Here is a 25,718-nt window from a genome sequence, read left to right on the forward strand (position 1 = left end):
ACTCTAATAGACTAGATGAACGTTTTCTAAGGAGTGTTTATATAGGAGATGGACTAGATGACCTTCCAACTCTAAGTTTCTGTAATTTTATAAAAGCAAATAAATAAGAATTTAGATGGATAAAAGATAACACTACAGGAAAATAATCAAAAAATATATTAATACATAAAATTATCATAATTTGGGTTATTCATAATAAGGGAATGGGTTATAATAACTGTTTCACAAAGACATGGATTCCACTGTACTATCAGGTCTCAAAGGGTGACAATATGCTGGATATCATTAAAAAATTATAAGAAGCAGAAAACACTATCCTACCTTTGTAAAAATTGTAATTTATAGCTCTAGTTGCGGTAACTCGAATAAGAAAGCTGAAGTGGAAACAAAATATAACTAAAATGAATAAGACAAAATTACATAAAATCAGACTTCATTCTGGAAAGGCAAAAGCTGAGTGGGTACATAAGAAATATATATAAAGAATATGAAGGGCACAAATAATGTAAACTCAGAATTGTTCACCAAAATGTGGAAGGCAACCCTTAAAACTCTGAGAGAGGTAAGTTTGTCACAAATATAGGAAGTATCATTATATTCAGGAAATAGTTAAGATAATTTGCTAGGACCAAAGCAGAACATACACTGAAAACAGAAGTGACTTACCTCTTTTAGTTGATCAGCACTCCCCCATGATGCAGAACGCTGATGTGATCTCTTTTCTGTGCCTTCTTCTACCCAACAGCTAGGTGTCTTTAAAAAAATAAGTAAGTAAAATAAAAAATAAAGAATTTTGCCTCTATCCTTAATCTCACAGCAAATCAAACATATTTCAAAATCTTAGCACATACCAATTAAAGGGTTATACTGAATACTAGAATCCCTTAAAAGCTAGGACTTTCATGACCCTGTGAAATGTTTATTATTCTGAATTAGATATGATCAATCTAAGATGTCTCTGAGTAATGTTACTCAAAACATTTGGTGTTTTACATCAACATTAAATTTATCAAATTCAAAGAGAACTGTGAAATATGCATATTGGTGTTTTTAAAGAGAATAGGCAAACTAATTATGAAATGTTATGTTTACTAAAGAGAAGTAAGATTAACAGAACGTGCTTAGAAGCAGTGGGGTTACAGATGACCTACATGCCAAATATTTAGTTAGGTAAAGGGTTGAATGTACTACTCTTTCTATACTCAGGAAAGAGTGTGTTAATAATAGTATCCTTTTTTGAAAAACATCAAGCATCTTTATAGAAAAATATAAAGTTACTATAAAAATAGAAAAAGTTATTATAAAAATAAACAAGATTAAGCTAAACTGACTATAATTTAAAACAATGCATCTTAAAGAAAACCTGAGCTACATGGCAGAAAACAGAATTGCTTTAACCTAAAACTTCATTTTCAGTGATTTAACCCATAACAGACACTACATCCAAACATAACACAAATCACTAAATGCCAAATAGTAAGATCATTTAGTAGTTGTATTAAAAATTCAAAAATATTGAACTACCATCCTTAATATATGAGAAGACTCTTAGTGTAATGCAACTTAGGGAAAGTTAAAACCACTATTTTAAGACAGATATAGGGTAATGATTATCATATATAAATATTGGGTTGGCCAAAAAGTTCATTGGGGATTTTCTGTAACATCTTAGGGAAAAAACCCGAACAAACTTTTTGGCCAACCCAATATAAATATATATTGCTTCAAAAATTATTTTTTATTACATACAGAAAAGTTCATCATTCATATTGAGGCTGCACCTGTGACTTTACATAATACACAACTTATGAAGAAGCCATCAGTTCTATACAATTCAAAATGCTTGTGGACAAAGTTTTAAATAATTACCACCTCTTTAAAGTAATGATGCTGCAAAATAAAACCAATAACAATTGAATGCTAGTTGAATGAAAATACACATAAACTGCTTAAACAGTTCAAATACTAAAGTGAAACTATTTAGTCATAATACTGAGTAAAATATTTTATTCAGTTGGTAATTGCAAAGATAAGAGGTACTAATATATTAAATAAACTGCTTGCAAATAATTATTTAGTTATTAAATTTTCCTAATCTCAGTCCTAGACAAGAAAAACTACTCTGAAAATAATCCCCCCAAGTAGTCATATCTTTAATAATTTATGCTAAAATTATTAAATTATGACTTTGTTTTAGTCAAACTTTTATTTCGAGAATTTATATCCCTTAATACTTTTACCTTTCTACCAAGCAGAGGCATTGCTCTCATCAAAAATCAAATGATTAAGGATCACAATGTTTAAAACTCAAAAGCATATTCACAGAAAATGAGTAAAATTTCTGGCATGTTCCATAACTAACGAAAACATTTATAACACTATTTTCATTTTGTATGGCTCTAACTTTTTCAAAGGAAATTTACATAAACTGTATCTCCAACTTAGAGTTAAATCAGTAGCCACAAAAATTCTGCAAATGCCTTAATACTGCCAAGCACACCAATGGCAAATGAAACTAAATCTGAGGTCTCTCATCTCAGAGTATCTTCTTTCTTCCTATTGTCATTCTTTTCTTAAAATTGAATGTGAAAACCTATTTATTTCAGAATGTAGTATTGGTTATATAAAAGAAATACATAAAAACTAACTACAAAAGAATATTTATGTTCCTGAAATCTATCTAGTAAAATATATAGTTTTTTAAAAAGTACAAAACCACTGGAAGAATCCTTTCAGTCATGTGGCTATAAAATTACATGCATATAAATTGTTGAAGTATATTCATCATAGTTTCAACTTTTCCAAAAAATACTCCCCAAAGAAAATTTTCATTTTAATTGCACATATATACAATTATATTCTAAAGACTGCATTGTCCAAAACAAAAGCTACTAGCCACATGTAATAATTTAAATTTAAATTAATGAAAATAAAATAACACAAAAAATTCGGTTCTTTAATCTCACTAGCACGTTTCAAATACTCAATAACCACATGTGGCTAGAGGCTACGGGCTGCCATATAGAACAGCACAGCTGGTTTGATGGTGCTGAATTCTCTTAGCTTTTGCTTGTCTGTAAAGCTTTTGATTTCTCCATCAAATCTAAATGAGATCCTTGCTGGGTAGAGTAATCTTGGTTGTATGTTCTTCCCTTTAAGTATATCTTGCCACTCCCTTCTGGCTTGTAGAGTTTCTGCTGAGAAATCAGCTGTTAACCTTATGGGAGTTCCCTTGTATGTTATTTGTCATTTTTCCCTTGCTGCTTTCAATAATTTTTCTTTGTCTTTAATTTTTGCCAATTTGATTACTATGTGTCTCGGCGTGTTTCTCCTTGGGTTTATCCTGTATGGGACTCTCTGCGCTTCCTGGACTTGGGTGGCTATTTCCTTCCCCATGTTAGGGAAATTTTTTACTATAATCTCTTCAAATATTTTCTCTGGTCCTTTCTCTCTCTCTTCTCCTTCTGGGACCCCTATAATGAGAATGTTGTTGCAGTTAATGTTGTCCCAGAGGTCTCTTAGGCTGTCTTCATTTCTTTTCATTCTTTTTTCTTTATTCTGTTCCGCAGGAGTGAATTCCACCATTCTGTCTTCCAGGTCACTTATCCGTTCTTCTGCCTCAGTTATTCTGCTATTGATTCCTTCTAGTGTAGTTTTCATTTCAGTTAATGTATTGTTCATCTCTGTTTGTTTGTTCTTTAATTCTTCTAGGTCTTTGTTAAACAGTTCTTGCACCTTCTCGATCTTGCCTCGATTCTTTTTCTGAGGTCCTGAATCATCTCCACTATCATTATTCTGAATTCTTTTTCTGGAAGGTTGCTTATGTCCACTTCATTTAGTTGTTTTTCTGGGGTTTTATCTTGTTCCCTCATCTGGTACATAGCGCTCTACCTTTTCATCTTGTCTGTCTTTCTGTGAATGTGGTTTTTGTTCCACAGGCTGCAGGATTGTAGTTCTTCTTGCTTCTGCTCTCTGCCCTCTGGTGGATGAGGCTAAGAGGCTTGATCTAATCATTGATTTTAAACAAATTATTTTAGTCAAAGGAAAACCAAAGATGGCTACTTGGTCTTCAAATCTATTTAAAGCTCATGCTTGTGAAGTTACAGAGGATGAATTAATTTGTATCCAATTTGTTAAATCTGAGTATTTGAGAAATGCTTTACCATTTAAATTAGGAAAACACCACCACAAAGTAGCAAAAGTTCTATGCTTTCATATCAGCAAGTGATTCCTTCCAACTGGCCTGTTATTCCGTCCATTAATCTAGAGTAGAATTTTATGAATGGTGCTACTTATAACACTGTTCCTGGGTGTTAGTAAAAAATATATGAAAAAGAATTCCATGGTCAAATAAATTTGGAAAATATTACATACTACTTTACTCAATGTACAATGCAATTAGCATTTCAAAACTCAAATATACAAATACACACACAAATACTTTTTTAAAAACCTGCTTTACTTTTTCTTACTGATATGACCCCAGAACACTCATTTTATGCATATTAACATCCTCCACAGACAGCATGGAAAGAAGTATATAATCTTCAGTAATTGGTATTACATAAAATAGCTTGCTCTTCAGCCACCATACTTAATGGGATTCTTCCTTTCTAGCTGCCTGAACCTCTCATACACTTGAGTAATGCAGAACCAAAGTCTATCTCTAAGACTGCTGACAAAAAGGTGTTTGAGTAAAAAAAGTCCCCTCTATACGAAAAGCATACCTACAGGTGGAAGAAGCCATTTTTTAATTTTCACCTCTCAGAATCATCCAAAGTCCAGCCCATGAAGCTTCTTCTCCAACCCCCAGGCCCATCCTCCTAGCTCTGGTTTCCTGTGTGACGAATGCTTCTTCTCTGAGTGAAATAAACAGAAAACAGTCCTACTGCACAGGACTACACACTTGTTTTTACGACTCTTTTTAAATAGAGCAGTTTTAGGTTCATAGCCAAACTGAGAGGACATTACAGAGATTTCCCATATACCCCTCACCCTGACACATGCACAGCCATCCCCCACCACAGTGGTACGTTTGTTACAACTGATGAACCTACACTGACACATCATTATCACCAGAGTCCATAGTTTACATTAGGGTTCACTCTTGGTGTTGTGCATTCTATGGGTTTGGACAAATGTATAATGACATATATCCATCACTATAGTACCATACATAGTATTTTCACTGACCTAAAAATCCTCTGTGCTCTGCCTATTCATTCCTCACCATCTCCAAACCCCTGACAAGCACTGATCTTTTTACTCTTTCCATAGTTTTGCCTTTTCCAGAATGTCAGGTAGTTGGAACCATCCAGTAGGTTGCCTTTTCAGAGTCACTTCTTTCACTTAGTAATATACATTTAAGGTTCCTCCATGTCTTCTTAGTGCTGAATAATATACTGCTGTCTGGAGGTACCACACTTTATTCATCCATTCACCTACTGAAGGACACCTTGGTTGCTTGCAAGTTTGTCAATTATGAATAAAGCTGCTATAAATATCTGTATGCAGGTTTCTGTGTGAACATAATTTTCAACTCCTTTGGGTAACCAAGGAACATGAATGCTGGACTGTAAGGTAAGAGTATGTTTAGTTTTATAAGAAACTGCCAAACCGTCTTCCAAAGTGGCAGTACCACTTCCTGTTCCCACTAGCAACACACAGCAGTTCCTGTTGCTCTGCATTCTGGTCAGCATCTGGCATTGCCAGTGTACTGGATTTTGGCCATTCTAACAGATGTATAGAGGTATCTCGTTGTTTTAACTGGCATTTCCCTGATGACATATAACGTGGAACATCTTTTCATATGCTTGTTTGCAATGTGTATATCGTCTTTAGTGATGTGCCTGTTAGGAGGTCTTTGGCCCATTTTTTAATCAGGTTGTTTGTTTTCTTATTGTTGAGTTTTAAGAGTTGTTTACATATTTTGGATAAGAGTCCTTTATCAGATGTGAACAATGGGTGCTTTTGTTGTTTATATCTTTATTCACAGACTAGCAAGGGCAAATATGCTTTCCTGCTTTATCAATTTTAGAACAGGTCAAACTAACCCCTACCAAGAAAATATTCTTTTTCTACATGCAAGAGCCTAGACTCAGTTCCAAAAAACCCCACAAAACAAAAAAAACTAATCACGTCACAAAATTCTCTTAATCTTATTTAAAACTTACTTAAATCCTATGTAAAACTTTAAAATCTATTTTTTGTATGGTTCACCCTTTGCCTTGAAACTTATTATAGTTTATAATCTATTATGGAAATATGATTACTGACTGTGAATTATTTTACTGTACTTACATAGATGATCCTTAATATTAAGGTACTCATAAAGCTGGCAAGAAATGAAACAGAATTACTTGAAAAATCAATGATAATTAAATTAATAATTAAGATTAGAGTCTGATTTTAAGTTACAGAAAAGTTTTAAAAATAGATAATGACAAACCCTTCATTGTTTACAACTATGTCTTTTAGAGTTTACAACTATGTCTTTTAGAGATTTGATTTTCTTTTGACTAATAAAATTTTTTTTAACTTTTTAAAAACTTTTAACTTAAAAGATAGTCTTGAAAAGACTATCCTGATTAAAAAAGAGTACAGAAAACTGGGATTCTTTTTTTTTTTTTTAAAGACTTTGATGTGGACCATTTTTTTTTTTTAAAGTCTTTATTGAATTTGTTACAGTATTGCTCCTGTTTTATGTTTTGGTTTTTTGGCCCTGAGGCATGTGGGATCTTACCTCCCCGACCAGGGATCAAACTGACACCCCCTGCATTGGAAGGCAAAGTCTTAACCACTGGACTGCCAGGGAACTCCCTGTGATTCTAATATTATGCTTTGCTTTTCTGGTAACAGTATATAAGTATATATAGTTTTATAACCAGATATAAACATAAATAGCCTCTTCACTAGTTGACAAGGAGTAAAGAAAAGGAAGAGTTCAGCTGAAAAAAGCTTTAGGAATGCAGTGATAGCAGTTACACACTCAAATTTTTCCATCATGCTTCAGCTATCTACTAACTTATGTGCTCATTTTGTTAGATCGCTTTCAGAGTGCAGCCCCTGGATGAGCAGCATCAGCACCATCTGAGAACATGTTAGAAATGCAAATTCTCAGGCTCAATAGCAGAATTACCAAATCTGGAATTCTTAGATAAGCCCAGCACAATCTGTGTTCTAAGAAGCTGACCATATACTCACTCATTTTTCTTATAGGCTAATAACCATTTACAAGTATAATATCAATTTGCATATAATTACATCTTTGGAAATTAACATAAACTAATGTAAATATTGTTTGGAGCCATGTAGAAAGTTATATTGCTAGAGAGAAATTTCTCTTTACCAAGGAACATTAAACAGTAGTCTCCAGCAAGGACTAAGGTAGGCCTGAATATTTAAGTAAAATTTATAAAATCCATGTCTGTTTAGGCCTCAAAAGTGTTCAACACACAACTGAATGGAAGTCTATGAAGTAATGGTTTGTGAATTTCTAGATTATTAATGAGGGAGCTTATTCAGAAGAGTTAAGAAGCTATATTTCTGTTTCCAGATCTCAAGGTGAGGGGAAGGGAGGGTGTTGGTGATAAATCTCTGGATTGCAATTTTTAAAAATAAGAAATACCACAGAAATCAACTATTGCATCTGTGCTAGACATGATAAAAGTATTTGCCTTACTCTATAAGAAATGTTAATTTGAGAAAAAGCAATCATAAACGTGCCCCAAATCTTAAGAATATTCATAGTAAATCTATTTCTAAGAATTAACCTAAGATGTACACCAAGAGAAGCACTGGAAATAAATGTCTATCAATAGAGAAAAGAAAAATTGTGGCACATTCTTATAATACAAAAAACCACACTACATGGACTGTAATCCCACTTTAGTAAGCAAGTACACACAAACAGAAAAAGACTTTAAAGAGATATTTCAAAACATAAATGGTGGTAAGAATTCTAGATAATTCTACAGTAAATCCTTTTTTTTTTTCCAGCTGAGAAAAATCAAGATTAATAAAAAGACTTAAAGTCATGTTTAGGACTACTTAATGGCATGAGTAAATGTTATAATTTATTAAAATCATAAAAAATAAATTATAAAATCATATTTACTACCTGCAGTATCATCTGAACTCTATTTTTAAAATAGTCTGTAATTTTAAAATTTTTATTTTTTAAATGCAAATAATCAAAATATAAGAGGATATGCATCAAAATGTTAAAAATGGCTGTCTGGATATTAGAATTAAATGCAACTTATTTTGAGATTTTTGGTATTTTCCAAATCTTCTGCAGTGACTCCTGTTTCAAATTTAGAAGCAGGATTTTAAAAAAATGAGAAAGATAGCTATGTAACAGAATCAGTAAGTGGGGATGTATATCTACTCTGAGAAAGCCCAACACAGAATTACAAAAATTCTAACTTTAGATGCAAACTTCAAATCTATCTTGGAAGACAGGTTACACGTAAGCCAAGATGTTAGTATACATCACATAAAATATTTTTCCCTAGTCAGCGTTTCCTTTGACTAGGGGTTGGGGTTCTCTCACAACTGCAAATGCCTGTATGTAGTTTATCACTGGCTATGGGAATGGAATTGGAGACTTTAGAAAAGCTGAAATATTTAAGTGTTTAGAGTAACTGAAAACTGAAGGTAACTGAAATATCCAACACCTAGAAATATTAGTGGAAAGATATTGATGAGAATATTGACAGGAAATTATAATTCAGTTTGGATATGTCTTTCATGTTGTACTTTAATTCTATGGAGGAAAAAATATCTATAAAAATGTTTTCCTGAAAAAGTTAAACATAGAGCTACCATATGATCCAGCAATTCCTAGAGAAATGAAAACATACGTAAACACAAAAACTTGTGTGCAAAGGTTCATAGCAGTTCACCAACTCATGAATGTACAAATAAACTGTAGTATGTCCATACCATGAAATATTACTTGGCATTACAAAGGAATGAAGTACTGATACCATGCTACCACATGGATGAAACTTAAGAATACTATACTAAATGAAAAAAGGCAGAAACGAAAGGCTACAAATTGTATGAGTCCATTGATATGAAATGTTCAGAAAATGCAAATGTAGAGCGGCAGAAAGTAGACTACTGGGTGCCTATGGCTGAGGAAAAGAAGACTGGGGGGAAGTAGTGAGTGACTGCTAATGGTTTCTTTTCGTAGAAACAGAAATATTCTAAAATTGATTATGGCAATGGTTGCACAATTATGAACATATTAAGAACCATGAATTGTACACTCTAAATAGATGAACTGTATGCTATATAAATTATATCTCAATAAAACTGTTATTAAAAATATTTATGTCAAAGAGGAAATTACAAATCAATCTTATTTTTCAATTAAAAAAAGCCACATATTGCTGAGCCTGAAAATCCCAAGCATTGTTTGTATTTTCTCAAAAATAATTGATATTTTCTGTCATGCTTTTCTTGCCAAGTTTCAAATCACACAGCAGCACTAGTTGAGTAGTTGAGTAATATAACAGAAAAGAGTAGGAGGCACTGTACATTAATAATCTACCCAGTCAGGTTTCTCAAGTCATTGTGAGAACATTTAACAAAGGAACTAATGTAACATAAAATAAACTGTATATCAGAAATACTATTCTCTGGCTTCTTACAGAAACAGTTATTAAATTGACTCTTGACAGTTTCTGCTTTAACCAAAAGGAGATGGTACTATGAGGAATTAAAAGTATAAACAATATTTAAATTTATTATTCAGTATTTACACTTAATAATACCCAGTCTGACAAGTTCTCTCACTATTGTTGTGGATAAATTTAAAACCAAATGATGAGATCCAATTTTCAGTTTTTAGAGAGCATTAAAACATATTGATTCTTTTGTGCTATAATTTTTAAAATTACAATTTGCTTTGGTGGCTGTGTTTCAGAAAACTGATTCCACTTGTAAAAAAAATGAGAGCAATTTTACTTTTTCAAAAGTGATATTTCCAAACACTTTAAAAAAATACATTTAACAATTGCACTGGATTATAGCTGCCTCAGTATTATCCAATAAATTACTTTTTATTGTTTCTTAATAGCTTTTAATGTTTCTTTAATCTCTCACACCTGACAGAAAATCAGCAACATAGGTGACTACTAGATATCTACCAAAAATGTTTCCATACCATTCTGAAGTCATAACAACCAGTAGTGTTCAACTGATGATAGCATGAATGTCATCAATGGGATACCTAAGTAATGAGAAAGGGAGTAGGAGTTTCTGTAGCAATGTAAGTCCACTGTCCCATACTTGGACCTATAAATCTAAGGTACCATTTCTTACTTGTAAGAATGTACAGTGGAAAACAATAGCTACTTCTGACTGAATGAACCCTGACCCACCAGAAATTGTTTAACCGTGTTTCAGAGCCCTATCATGCCCTGGAGTTAGTTGCATCATTTCTATGCCATTTCTTACCAATCCAGATTTAATGTTCATAATTGCATAATCAATTACTGATAACAGTAATACTGTCCACTCAATTCAGTATTATTATATTTAAACCTGCTGACAGTAAAATACTATAGACTCCAATACAAAGCAGGTAACATTTTTCAACATCTACTATGTCCTATTTACTGTGCTAGAAGCTTAACAGGGATTATTTTATGTGATCCTCATTTTAATAGGTACTAGTGTTATCTCCCAGAAGCTTTAAGAATTTCAACAGCACAAAAAAGCTGTTTTCACTTGGTTTGTACTAATGTTTCCTACCAATATGATGTATTCTATGCCAATCATTTATTAAAAAATCTATACCAAGTTACTGACAACTTGAAAGGCATACTGCTTTCTCATACTGCACCCACCCTTAACTATGATATGATTCTATCTGACTCTTAAATTCTTAAAGCTTAATGTCTCTAATAAATGTCTTTCTAAGTAAATGCTGTTTATTATTATCACAGGATTTTTGATAGAAAATGGATGGATTTTAAGATATAAAAGGTTGAGAACCAATGTACCAAACAACAAAGGTCAAGAAGATAGAGTGAGAGGGTTGTTCCAAATAAATACAACGTATTTCACAACTTTACCTAGAGCTAGTTTAGGGGTAAAGGTGAGGGAGGAGATAAAGGAAAACAGGCTGTTTTTGTTACCTGTAAAATATTTCTGGTAATGGGAAGAAAACTGGGGGTATGGGCAACAGGAGTATGGGGAAGGCTCTTTGCTATTTACCTTCTACTTTTGATTTAAATCAATACATTAACTATTAAAAATTAATATGTAGAATTTTGAGTTTCTGCTAGTTTTAAAGACACTATTTGAAACTGATGAGTAAAACAGTAAATATTTTAGCCATGGATTTAAATTTTTCATCAGTACAGCTGAGTATATTCCTTTGGCAACCAAAAATATTACTCCCTAAACTAGGAACATGACTACTATCATGTGGATTGTTCAACTCTAGAATTATACAATCCTGTCTTTTAATTAGCTAATGGCTGAAAAAAAAAGAAAGGAGATCCTGTACAAGATAGAATCTTTATAAACTTACTCAAGAGCCAGTTGGAGACCAGCTCCATAAAAATAACAATTTAGGTCCCTGGAATGCAATCTAGGAGGCCAAGATGACCAAATCTTTAGACTTGCTTTCATTTCAAGAAAAGCTTCCCACCACCGTCCAAAATTGTTCCAGCAACTACCAGTTCTTAAGCAAACTTTAACAGCAAGCTCTTCAACAAGGGCACAGGAAACCCAAACAGCTGTATCAAGAATGACTTTTGATCAGGAAATGAGTTTCTGATCAGAGTGGTAAAACTGAAAGTTCTCTCTCTCTTTTTTTTTTTTTTTTAATTTTATTTATTTATTTATTTATTTATTTATTTTTGGCTGTGTTGGGTCTTCGTTTCTGTGCGAGGGCTTTCTCTAGTTGTGGCAAGTGGGGCCACTCTTCATCGCGGTGCACGGGCCTCTCACTATCGCGGCCTCTCTTGTTGCGGAGCACAAGCTCCAGACGCGCAGGCTCAGTAGTTGTGGCTCACGGGCCTAGTTGCTCCGCGGCATGTGGGATCTTCCCAGACCAGGGCTCGAACCCGTGTCCCCTGCATTGGCAGGCAGATTCTCAACCACTGCGCCACCAGGGAAGCCCTGAAAGTTCTCTTTTATACCTATTACTAATTTGAGATATACCATTTACTCCTTTGATGAAAGTCCTCCCCAACCAAGCTCCTTTCATGAAGGCAAGAAAAGAATAGAGTATTTAAATGTGTAATTTCAATAGCAAAGAATTTATATATTTTAGTTTGGAGTTGTTAATTTTATCGAATGTTGGCTAAAGTCAAACGCTAAGTACTTATTCCAGATCTGTTTCTTAAATATAAAAAAGATTTCTAGGGAAAAATGCTGGCATAGAGATAGGATCACAAAACTCCATACACTCAAACTTAATGAAATGAAGAAAAATAAAAGGTTACTTTATGTACTTTCTGGCATGTTTAAATGTTTCATACTGTAAAATTTGAAAATTAATTAAAAACAATAAAATATCAAAGAAAAATATCATCTGGAGAAAAGAAAGCAGAAGTATACAGAATTTCATTTAAAAATCTAACCATTCCATTTCTTACCCTTCAAAAAATACAGGAGGTAAATGAAAAGTTCTGAAATCTTTCTCTGATACCAACTTTTCAGAGAAGGTGAATGAGGGGGATAGACAAGCAGTCAAAGTGGAAGGACTCATATAGAGTAGTAATAGCTATTCTCACCTCAACTGGCCATCAGACATTTTTAAAAAACTGTCAGGTTTACCATGTCTTTTTTCCCTAACAAGGAGAAGTATGGCAGATGACTCAAAAATACATATAAATGGCTCAAAGCTAATTATTTCCAGCAATAAGCAAGATTTATCAGAACAGAAAGACAAAAGACAAAAACACTAAGAAGTAAAAACCATGGGAAACAGGTGGGAAGAAAGAAGGAAGAAATTTCTATTTGAAGTTCCCCTTCTCAGCTGTGAATTAAGAGTGCCATGGCCAATACCCAGATGTCCACCTATCTTTAACCCTCTGCTAGTAAATGTAAATAATTAATAGTAATTACTTATTGACAATGTTTCAGTCATTATTCTTAGCATTTCAAATGCATTACCCCAATTTAACCCTTACAACAATCCTATGAGGTATAATATCCCATTAACAAATGAGGAAACTGAGGCAAAGAGGTAACTTGCCCAAAATTACAAAGCTAAAAAATTCTGGAGATTCAAAACCAAGCCATCTGATTCAAAACCAGAGCTCTTGGCCAGTGAAAAGAAAAGAGAGTTTACAATATTAATTTATATCATGAAAAGGTTCAGTTCAGGGAAAAAAATATTAAGACATTGAGAATTCTGTAACAATAAACAGTGTCAACCATAAGAAAGACATAATGAACATACATCTTTAAAACATCTGTATTATCGTCAAAATATAAGGCAAACGACTACTGGAAACAAAAATCAACAGAAATTTTAACTCAAGAACATCCAGCTCATGACAGAACAGACAAACATAAATAAAGGGGTCTATATGGAAACTGAATAATATAATTAATAAGGCAGAATTAATACGTAATGAATTCTTTATTTAAAGTAAAGACTGTACCTCATTTTCAAATACAGAGAATTAAGAAAAAAACAAATCAAAGGCTACAACGAAAATTTCAATGAAGTTTCCAAAAACCTATTCGTCTATACTATAATGCAATAAAACTAGAAATTAAAGTTTTACTAGGAAAAGAAATTTTAACCATTTAGAAGTTAAAAACAAAACAAAATACTCTCATATGCTAAACAGGATATCAAAACTGAAATTGAATATCTTGAAAATACAAATAATGGAAACATATACTAGCCAAAGCTGAGCTCAGAAGATAAATCTTGGCATAAAACACTTACTAAACAGTAAATATCACAAATACAAAATTAAGCATTCATCTTCAGAATCCAGAAAAAGAACAATACACATGCCAGGAAGGCAGAAGAAAGGCAAAGAGAGAGCAAAGTCAGAGAGCAATGAACTAGAAAAAAAAAACCCACAGTAAAATTAATTCAACACCATAAAAATTTTAATATACTATATAACCTAATAAATTTAATCACTCAAACACAAATATACAATATTAAAAATAAGAATAGAGGGCTTCCCTGGTGGCACAGTGGTTAAGAATCCTCCTGCCAATGCAGGGGACATAGGTTCAAGCACTGGTCCGGGAAAATCCCACATGCCACAGAACAACTAAGCCCGTGTACCACAACTACTGAGCCTGTGCTCTAGAGCCCGTGAGCCACAACTACTAAGTCCGTGTGCCACAACTAATGAAGCTCGTGTGCCTAGAGCCCGTGCTCCGCAACAAGAGAAGCCACCACAATGAGAAGCCCGTGCACCGCAACGAAGAGTAGCCCCTGCTCACCACAACTAGAGAAAGCCTGCACACAGCAACGAAGACCCAACACAGCCAAAAATAAATAAATTAAATTAAATAAATAAAAACGAGAATAGAAAAACAACTGCAGATATACAGAAAATTAAAAGAATTATAGAAGAGTACTTTGTGAAACTACGAAAATACACTTGAAAATTTGGATGAAGTGGATTATATTCTAGAAAACAAAAAACTGAACAAAAGAAACAAATTGGGGCTTCCCTGGTGGCGCAGTGGTTGAGAATCTGCCTGCTAATGCAGGAGACACGGGTTCGAGCCCTGGTCTGGGAAGATCCCACATGCCGCAGAGCAACTAGGCCCGTGAGCCACAACTACTGAGCCTGCGCGTCTGGAGCCTGTGCTCCGCAACAAGAGAGGCCGCGATAGTGAGAGCCCCGTGCACCGCGATGAAGAGTGGCCCCCGCTTGCCACAACTAGAGAAAGCCCTCGCACAGAAACGAAGACCCAACACAGCCAAAAATAAATAAATTAATTAATTAATTAAAGAAATAAAAATCAAAAAAGACCAAGAACCATGGAATAAACTGAGATTTACTAAAAAGCTATAATCCAAAATCATACTAGTCAGCTTCACAGGGAAAATTCTTTCAGACTGAAGTAACAGATAATAGAGATGATATTTATACCATGCCAGAGCAGAGGAAGGAAATCTTGCAAAATCTTTTTATGAAGCAAATATAACACAGAAATCTAAGGATTACCTTATGAGAAAGAAAAAATTTCAGACCTCATTTCTGAATATTGAAACAAATATAATAAATTTTAAACACTTCAACTGCCACTGTATGTTTTAAAAAAGAACTCCATAAATGAATAGTGTTCATTCCAGAAATGTAATTATGACCAATTATTAAGTAATCTACTAAAAAATTCACCAAATTATAGGTTATGAGTCAAAACAACCTTCATTTCAAAGATGAAATGGCATTTCAAACAATGAATCACTCTTCATTTTAAAAAAAAAGAAAAACAATTGATAAAATATGCACGTATGCTTGATGCTACCCTTCTCAGAGTGAACGCAGTACCTTTTTTTAAAATGAGGTATAACTGACATACAATATTATATTAGTTTTGGGTGTACAACATAATTCAATATTTGTGTATACTGCCAAATGATCACCACAGTAAGTCTAGTGAACATCTGTCACCGTACATACTTACAGAAAGTTTTTTCCTTGTGATGAGAACTTTTAAGATTTTCTTTCTTAGCAACTTTCGAATATGCAATACAATATTATCAAGTATAGGTGCCATGCTGTACATTACATCCCCATGACTTTAGTACTGGAAGTTTGTACTTTTTGACTGCCTTCACCCATTTCAACTACTCTCAACCCCCCTCCATCCCTGGAAACCACCAATCTGTTCTCTGCATCTATGAGAGTGGGTTTTTTGTTTTGTTTTATATTCCACATGTAAGTGATATAATACCGATTTTTTATCTGACTTATTTCACTTAGCATAATACCTTCAAGATCCATCCATGTTGTCACAGATGGCAAGATTTCCTCCTTTTTTATGGTTGAATAATATTTTTTATCTATCCATTTTTTTGATCCATTCATGCATCAGTGGACACTTAGGTTGTACCCCTATCTTGGTTATTTTAAATTCCACAGTGAACATGAGGGTATATATATCTTTTTGAGCTACTGTTTTCATTTCTTTTGGATAGATGCTCAGAAGTGCAACTGCTAAATCATATGGTAGTTCTATTTTTAACTTTTTGAGGAACCGCCATACTGTTTTCTGTAGTAGCTGCACCAATTTACATTCCCACAAACAGTGCACATCCTCATCAATACTTGTTACCTCTTGTGCTTTTTATAACAGCCTTTCTACAGGTATGAGGTGATAGCTCATTGTGGTTTTGATTTGCATTTCCCTGATGATTGGTGATGTTGAACACATTTTCATGCGTCTGCTAGCCATCTGTACATCTTTGGAAGAATGTCTATTGAGATCCTCTGCCTGTTTTTTAATTAGATTGTTTGTTTTTTTTGCTGTTGAGTTCTGTGAGTTCTTTATGTATCTTGTATATAAACCCCTTAAAGGATATATAATCTGCAAGTATTTTTTTCACATTTAGTAGGTTGCCTTACATTTTGTCAATGGTTTCCTTTCATGTGCAGAAGCTTTTTAGTTTGATGTAGTCCCACCTGTTTATTTTTTCTCTTGTTGTCTTTGCTTTAAGGTTCAAATCAAAAAATCATCACCCAGACTCATGTCAAGGAGTCTTACCGCCTATGTTTTCTTTTAGGATTTCAATGGCTTCAGATCTTACATTCAAGTCCTTTTTTTTTTTTTTTTTTTTTTTGCCTTTTTGGAATATCACCAATTATTGGTTCTTTTATTTTCTTGAATTAGTTGGTTGATGTTGAATCTAATACATAGAGGAAAAAAACGCCAAGCCATGCTTTTGAAAAATGGGTCTTACATTGTTTTTTTTTAAACTGAAGTATAGTTGATTTATAATATTGCATTATTTTCAGGTGTACAGCAAAGTGATTCATAAACACGTATATATATATATATTCTTTTTCAGATACTTTTCCATTATAAGTTATTACAAGATATTGAATATAGTTCCCTGTGCTATACAGTAAGACTTTGTTGTTTATCTATTTTATATATATATATATATATATATATATATATATATATATATATAGTAGTTTGTATCTGCTAATCCCAAACTCCTAATCTATTCCTTCATCTATCCCTTCCCCCTTTCCTCTTTTGTAATCCTAAGTTTGCTTTCAGTGTCTTTGAGTCACTTTCTGTTTTGTAAATAAGTTCATTTGTATCATTTTTTAGATTCCACATAAGTGATATCATAATATTTGTCTTTCACTGTCAGGCTTACTTTACTTAGTATGATAATTTCTACGTATATCCATGTTGCTGCAAATGGCAATATTTCATTCTTCCTTATGGCTAAGTAATATTCCATTATATAATATATACCACATCTTCTTTATCCATTCATCTGTTGATGTACACTTAGGTTGCTTCCATGTCTTGACTATTGTAAATAGTGCTGCTATGAACATTGGGGTACATGTATCTTTTCGAATTAGAGTTTCTGTCTTTTCTGGATATATACCCAGGAGTGGGATTGCTGGATCATATGGTAGCTCTATTTTTAGTTTTTTAAGGAACCTCCATACTGTTCTCCATAATGGCTGTACCAATTTACATTCCCACCAACAGTGTAGGAGGGTTCCCTTTTCTCCACACCCTCTCCTGCATTTATTATTTGTAGACTTTTTGATGATGGCCATTCTGACTGGTGTGAGGTGATACCTCATCGTAATTTTGATTTGCATTTCTCTAATAATTAGGCATGTTGAGCATCTTTTCATGTGCCTCTTGGCCATCTGTATGTCTTCTTCGGAGAAATGTCTATTTAGGTCTTCTGCCCATTTTTTGATTGGCTTGTTTGTTTTTTTGTTATTGAGTTGTATGAGTGCCTGTATATTTTGGAAATTAAGCCTCTGTTGGTCATATCATTTGCAAATATTTTCTCCCATTCCATAGGTTGTCTTTTCATTTTCCTTATTGTTTCTTTTGCTGTGCAAAGCTTTTAAGTTTCATTAGGTCCCATTTGTTTATTTTTGCTTTTATTTCTTTTGCCTTGAGAGAGACTGACCTAAGAAAACATTGGTATGATTTATGTCAGAGAATGTTTTGCCTATATTCTCTTCTAGGAGTTTTATGGCGTCACATCTTATATTTAAGTCTTTAAGCCATTTCAAATTTATTTTTGTGTATGGTGTGAGGGAGTGTTCTAACTTCATTGATTTACATGTGGCTCTCCAAGTTTCCCAACACCACTTGCGGAAGAGAACTGTCTTTTCTCCATTGTATATTCTTGCCTCCTTTGTCAAAGATATAATTGACCGTAGGTGTGTGGGTTTATTTCTGGGCTCTCTATTCTGCTCTCTATTGATTCATATGCCTGTTTGTGTGCCAGTACCAAACTTTTTTGATTACTGTAGCACTGCAGTATTGTGTGAAGTCTGGGAGGGTTACGCCTACACCTTTGTTCTTTTTCCTCAGGATTGCTTTGGCAATTCTGGGTCCTTTGTGGTTCCATATAAATTTTAGTATTATTTGTTATAATTCTGTGAAAAATGTCATGGGTAATATGACAGGGATCACATTAAATCTGTAGATTGCTCTGGGTAGTATGGACATTTTAATGATATTAATTCTTCCAATACAAGAGCCTGGGACACCTTTCCATTTCTTTGAATCACCTTCAGTTTCCTTAATCAATGTTTTATTGTTCTCAGCACATAAGTCTTTCACCTCCTTGGTCAGGTTTATTCCTAGGTATTTTTTTTTCTTTTTTGGATGCGATCTTAAATGGAATTTTTCTTTTACTTTCCCTTTCTGATATTTCACTGTTAATGTAAAGAAATGCAATGGATTTCTGTATGTTAATCTTGTACCCTGCTACCCTGCTTATTTGGTTTATCAGTTCTAATAGTTTTTGTGTGGAATCTTTAGGGTTTTCTACATAAAGTATCATGTCATTTGCACATAATGACAATTTTACCTCTTCCCTTCCAATTTGGATACCTTTTATTTCTTTTTCTTGTCTGAATGGTGTGGCCAGGACTTCCGATATTGCATTGACTAGAAGTGGTGGCAGTGGGCATCCTTGTGCCAGATTTTACAGGGAAGGCTTTCAGCTTTTCACTGTTGAGTATTATATTGGCTGTGGGTTTGTCATAAATAGCTTTTATTATGTTGAGATATATTCCCCCTATACCCTCTTTGGTGAGTTGGTTTTTTTTTTTACCATGAACGAATGTTGAATTTTATCAAATGCTTTTTCGGCATCCATTGAGATGAACATGTGATTTCTGTCTTCTCTTTTGTTGCTGTGATGTTATCACAATGATTTGCGTATGTTGAACATCCTGAATCCGTTTTGAGTTAATTTTTGTGTATGGTGTAAGACAGTGGCTCAGTTTCATTCTTTTGCATGTGGTTGTCCAGTTTTCCCAACACCATTTACTGAAGAGACTATCCTTTTCCCATTGTATATTCTTGGCTCCTTTGTCATAAATTAATTGACCATATATACGTGGGTTTATTTCTGGGCTCTCTATTCTGTTCCATTGATCTATGTGTCTGTTTTTATGCCTATACGGTTTTGATTACTACAGCTTTGTAACATAATTTCAGATCAGGGAGTACGATGCCTCCAGCTTTGTTCTTTCTCAAGATTGCTTTGGCTATGGATCTTCTGTGGTTCCATACAAATTTCAGAATTGTGTGAGTTCTGTGAAAATGCCATTGGAATTTTGATAGGGATTGCACTGAATCTGTAGATTGCTTTGAATAGTATGGACATTTTAACAATATTAATACTTCCAATCCATGAGCATGAAATATCTTTCCACTTATTTGTTTCTTTAATTTATTTCATCAATGTCTTATAGTTTTCAGCATACAGGTCTTTCACCTTCTTGGTTAAATTTATTCCTAGATATTTTATTATTTTTGATGCAACTGTAAATGAATTGTTTTCTTAATTTCTCTGATAGTTTGATATTAGTGTATAGAAATGCAACAGATTTCTGTATCTTGATTTTGTATCCTGCAACTTTACCAAATTCATTTATTAATTCTAACAGTTTTCTGGTGGAGTCTTTAGGGTTTTCTATATATAGTAAATTATCATTTGCAAATAGTGACAGTTTTAATTCTTCCTTTCCAATTTGGATGCCTTTTATTTATTTTTCTTCCCTAATTGCTCTGGGTGAGACTTCCAATACTATGTCAAATAAAAGTGGCAAGATTCGGCATCCCTGTCTTGTTCCTGATCTTAGAGGAAATGCTTTCAATTCTTCATCATTGAGTATGATGTTAGCTGTGGTCTTATCATATACGGCCTATATTCTGTTGAGGTATGTTCTCTTTATACACATTTTATTGAGAGATGTTGAATTTTGTCAAATGCTTTTTCTGCATCTATTGAGATGATTGTATAATTTTTATCCTTCATTTTGTTAATGTAGTGTACCATAATGACTGATTTGCAGATGTTGGACCATCCTTGCATCCCTGGAATAAATCCCACTTGATCATGGTGTATGATCCTTTTACTGTATTGTTGAACTTGATTTGCTAATATTACACTGAGGATTTTTACATTGATGTTCATCAGGGATACTGGCCTGTAATTTTCTTTCTTGTGGTGTTGCTTGTCTAGTTTTGCTGCACCAGCTCTTTAAAGCTTCTTCCCAAAGCAAGTCTCATGGCCACACTTAACTTCAAGTGGGCAGAGAAGTATAATCTTATCATATGCCAAGGAGAGAGGATGAGAATATTTGTTAACAGCTCTAATCATTACTATACCTGGGAAGTCAGAGGAAACACCTCTGATTATTACTCTATATTACTTTTATTGTTTGACCACTTTACAAAGAGCATATGTTACCTCATCATTTAAAAACACATTCACATGTAGATTTCATATCTGTCCATAGATGAAGATTTATACTTTGGACTGTGGGGTGAAAACTGAGGAAATGCTACTGTCTGATTATAGTAACCTTAACTACAAGTTCAATTTTAAGTGTCGGTAATAAACTTGTTTAAAAAAGGTTGTATCAGCAGGGTTAATGTAATAAAGTAACATCAAATTCTACAAATGGTTTTTAGTTTTTCTATTAAGCTACACAGATTAGTCTAATAAACTGGCAATTATCCATCTCCCCACTGGCCTCAAAAATGTGAAGCTGTCTCTTTTAGTCCTCAGAATAAATATGTGTATGTGCAACCTGGGTATTATTAACTGCAATTTGTAAAAAAGGAAACTGAAGTGTGAGACACATAGCAGTTAATTCAATGGGCCATGATTCTCCCCCAACACTTTATTTTAAAAATTCAAACAAATAGAATAGTTGAAAAAACTTCTCAGGGCATACTCAGAAAGCCAACACTTAGAATCTATATTTAACATTTTGCTACGTTTGCTTCATCACATATATATTCATCTATCATCTATTGATCTTATTTTTTATTCATTTCAAAGTAAGTTGCAGACAGCAGTATCCTTCACCTCTAAACATCTTAATTAGATTTCAGTATTTATATTCTATATTTTAAAAGTTAAGTTATATATTAGAATGCACAAGTGTATACTTGCGTAAGTTCTAATAAATAATCCACCCATGTGACCAAAATCTCTATCAAGATATACAACAATTCCATTATCCCAGAAAGTTCCCTCACATTGGGCCTTGATTTGAACACAAGATCTGTCTCTAAAGTCCACAGTCTTTCCCACAACACTATGCTACTTCTTTTAAAAAGGCCCAATGTATAAATACATTAAGCAATAAGAATTCTATTTCTAACCCTCAATAATTAAGGTAGCTGAAGTATGGAAATATGAAAGGTAGAAAATACTAGAGATTCCCTCCACTAAAGCCAGACAGCCTAGGTATTTAATATCTGTAGCACAATGACTGTACCACTTTCTGTTTACTGATTTCCACTGAATAAATAAAAAAAAAAAATCTACTTCCTTCCCCAAGAGTTAAAGAATTAATCAAGGAGGTATGGACATGACAATAACAACCATCTCATATGTTCATCTCTTATACCTTCAATTAAACTAATAATGCTTCGGGGCAAGACCATTTCTTAGGCTTGTAAGGCAAGCACTAGGTCAAGTGCTATACACTTTAGTGATTACTATGAGAGGCAGTGAGGAACTGGAGAAAACACAAAACCTTTGGAATCAGCCAAATCTGGATTCAGATCTCTTCATATTTATTTAGCTATATAACCATGTACAGGTTAAACTTCTCTAAGCCTCAGTATATCATATGTAAAATGAGGCCTATATTTGGCCTTCCTATCAATGTCAGGTTTCTCAAATAGACGATCTACATGCAGACCCAGGCAAGAGAAGCCCCTACCCTGGACCTCAGGCTTTTGGGGGAATTTTATGTAACAGTTTGTTAATTTAACTTAGTATGTATATGGTATGTAGGTCTACATTTATATTTGCTCCAGATCCTGCAGATGTTACAAATGGGCCTGTCTGTATCTACTACTAATAACCTAACATGGGTATTGCCATATTCACTTTCAAATATTACCCTATTTAGTCATACAACATTACCATGAGTTAGGTTTCATTAATCCCATTGTGCAGATGAAGAAACAGATGTGGTTAAGAAACCTACCCAGCGCCCTTATCTTCTATCCCCATATCACTCTCTTCTTAACTCCCAAATATCTGAGCTTCCTTCTCTAACATATTATCAATATTTCACTCTCCAAGACAATATGCCCCTAATCCCTAAATCTAGTCCCTATTTTCCATGACCTGTCGGTAGCACCTGATACTGTTAATAATTTTTCCTTTCTTAAAACAACTTTCCCTTTGGTTTCTAAGGCTAGACTATTTCATTTCTTCTCTTAGCTTTTGCTCTTTTTCTGTCTCCTCTTGTTAGAGTTTTGGTGAAGAATGAATAAGATAATGTTTTTGGAGAGTGTCAGCATAAAGCATATATTCAATAAGAGGTAGGGTTTCTTCTTAACCTAAAAAGAATAGCTACCATTTTTAAGAATGGTGTCAATTACTCTACTAGGTGATACACACACATGCACACACACTATTCCATTTATCCTAAAAGCACCATAAAATTGAAGTTCAGATTGGCTGACAAATTAACCTGTATTAGAAACCTGGCTCCAACAATTCCTAGGTTTATGATACTAAGTCACTTAACTTCCCTGAGCTTCTGCTTCCCCATCGTGTAATTTTATAATGTTCTTGTGAGAATTAAATGAAACACAGGATATAAAAACACAAAGTACATGGTACACAGTCAGTAAATGTTAAACTCCTTTCTCTTCTTGTTGCTACCAGGTGAATACATTAATTTTTTATCCTTCCCTTGTGTGCATTTCTAAAAACTAAGTTCTTGATCTCTTGACCTTCTTTCTTTACTCTATACCTACACTCTGTCACACTTGGGAGTCCAACTCCTCCAGAAAGATAGTTTTGAATTATCTGTGACCATTTCTAAGTGTGCAGGCCCACATCTCTAAGTTTTGCTAGTACTTCCTACTTGAGAATCCCACTGCATACCATCTCAAAGTCCTCCTTTCCCTCACAAAGAATGGAAAGCAAAAGACTGGGAGTGGGTTACATAAAATGTTACTCGGACAAAATTGATAGGATGCATGATAAAGAAGCTAATTTTATGGTTTCAAGCTTGCCTGAGAAAATTACAAAACTGGAGAAGATTCTCATAGATCATGTCCAAAATTTTCTCCCCTTTTCCTCATTCTTCAGACATGAAACTCTAATCCTTCTATTGCTCTAACCCACAAAGCCAAAAATGTTCCCATTCCATTGAATTCCCTTACATTTAAATGCTCCATTCATCTAACACCTAATAATACTCTATCTTCTATTACCAATTTTCTTACATTTACATCTTATCTTCCTAACTATGCTGTAAGTTCTTTAAGGCCAATAACCATCTCTTATACTTTTAGTATTCTTCATAATGCTAATAGACTACTGCTATAAAGATATGGTCAAGAATTCAGAAATTATAAATTAAGATGTTCTCAGATCTTTTTCTGACATGGAGGGAAAACTTTTCAAGTCAAAAGCTGTGATCCACAAATAGAGAAGGTGTGACAAAGAGGAAATTTTCTATTTCTCTCTCAAGGATTTTAGTTTTGGCTTTAAACAGAAAAAAATTCCTTTAACATATATTTCCTTAGCCATGTGTTAATACTTTATAAATTATTTCCAGGAACTGTACAAGCTTTTCTTCAAAAATTACTTATACCAGCATACCTTGGCGATACTGCAGGTTCAGTTCCAGACCACCACAATAAAGCAAATATCGCAATAAAGAGAGTCACACAAATTTTTGGTTTCCCAGTGCATATAAAATTTATGTTTATACTATTACTGTAGTCTATTAAAGTGTTCAAAGGCATTACATCCTAAAAAAACAATATACATACCTTAATTAAAAATACTTTATTGCTAAAAAATGCTAACCATCATCTGAGCCTTCAGGAAGTCATAATCTTTTTACAATAGTAACAACAAAGATCACTGATGACGGATCACCATAACAAATATAATAATAATGAAAAAGTTTGAAATATTTAAAGAATTGCCAGAATGTGACAGAGAGACATAAATTGAGCAAATGCTGTTGGAAAAAAGACGCCGATAGACTTGCTCCACGCAAGATTGCCAAAAACCTTCAATTTGTAAAAAAAACACAATATCTGAGAAGCATAGTAAAGCAAAGCACAGTAAAACGATATATGCCTGTATTTTCTAATACAGTTACTAGTCATTAATTTCTGTAGGAAAATAATTCCTAAAACTATAAGTCTCAAAAACCACATAATGTAGACTGATGTGCTATTTATTAAATATTAAATAATTTTAAAACTTTCAAAACTGAGATGATAAAAATACTTAGTCTAAAGTTTATTAAAAGAAATGGCTTTCTTCTTTGGTTGAATACATTTAATAACTGGGAAAATCTGATTAAATTAATTTTCTTTACTGTGATCAAAACAGAAGAACTGCAGGATAATAAAACTGATTTTGATTTGCTTATTTTACCTGAGTAGCTTTATCTTTCATGCATGAAGGGTAATGAACATGAGGATCTCGTGGCCACTGTCCTGTGAGATAAGGTCCTGTTATCGTATCCAAAGAAGAGGTTCGCCGTATTGTACCAGAGGTTCGAACTTGATGAGATTTTGGCCTGTCCACTATAAAAAAGTGAAAAGAGATTAGATTAGTCACTAATGAATAAAGTAAAACTTAAAATTATTTAACCTTCATAGTTTGTAAAATATCACTCTGTCAATTTTCCCTGCAATATATATTTACCCTAATAGCCCTCCTGCATGATGTGATGAAATTTATAGACCCTCTCCCAGAGGAAAATACATTCACATATTAAATTTTGCACACACTTCCAGGGCTGTCACACCCTACAAAGCCCATCCATTTTAGAGACCTATTCTAAAACCTGTATATCATCTCCACTGCCATTACTTTAATTAAGACTTCATCATGTCTCAACTGCCAGTTTCCTAAATGCTATCTCTGCATCCACCCTAACTAAATCTTACAGTGCCACCTCCCTCCACTGCTTAAAAAAATTTCCATGGTTATTCACTGTCTTTAACTTAAAGCCCATTATTTTTCACAA

General features: G+C 33.6%; 1 protein-coding gene across 7 annotated transcripts in view; it reads right to left on the reverse strand.

Moving 5' to 3' along the window:
- GLCCI1 (glucocorticoid induced 1) overlaps window positions 1-25,718 on the reverse strand; it is a 125,464-nt gene that overhangs the window by 63,831 nt on the left and 35,915 nt on the right. For all 7 annotated transcript variants that reach the window (XM_082398388.1, XM_082398387.1, XM_082398386.1 and 4 more), the window contains 2 exons: window positions 25,121-25,272; window positions 667-753 (listed from right to left, as the gene is read on the reverse strand). In XM_082398388.1, the coding sequence (XP_082254514.1) occupies window positions 667-753; window positions 25,121-25,272 (239 nt within the window). The remainder of the gene's footprint in view (window positions 1-666; window positions 754-25,120; window positions 25,273-25,718) is intronic.

This window comes from Balaenoptera borealis (genome assembly GCF_965194805.1).
Source record: "Balaenoptera borealis genome assembly, chromosome: 7".
In the NCBI taxonomy this organism is placed as follows: Eukaryota; Metazoa; Chordata; class Mammalia; order Artiodactyla; family Balaenopteridae; genus Balaenoptera; species Balaenoptera borealis.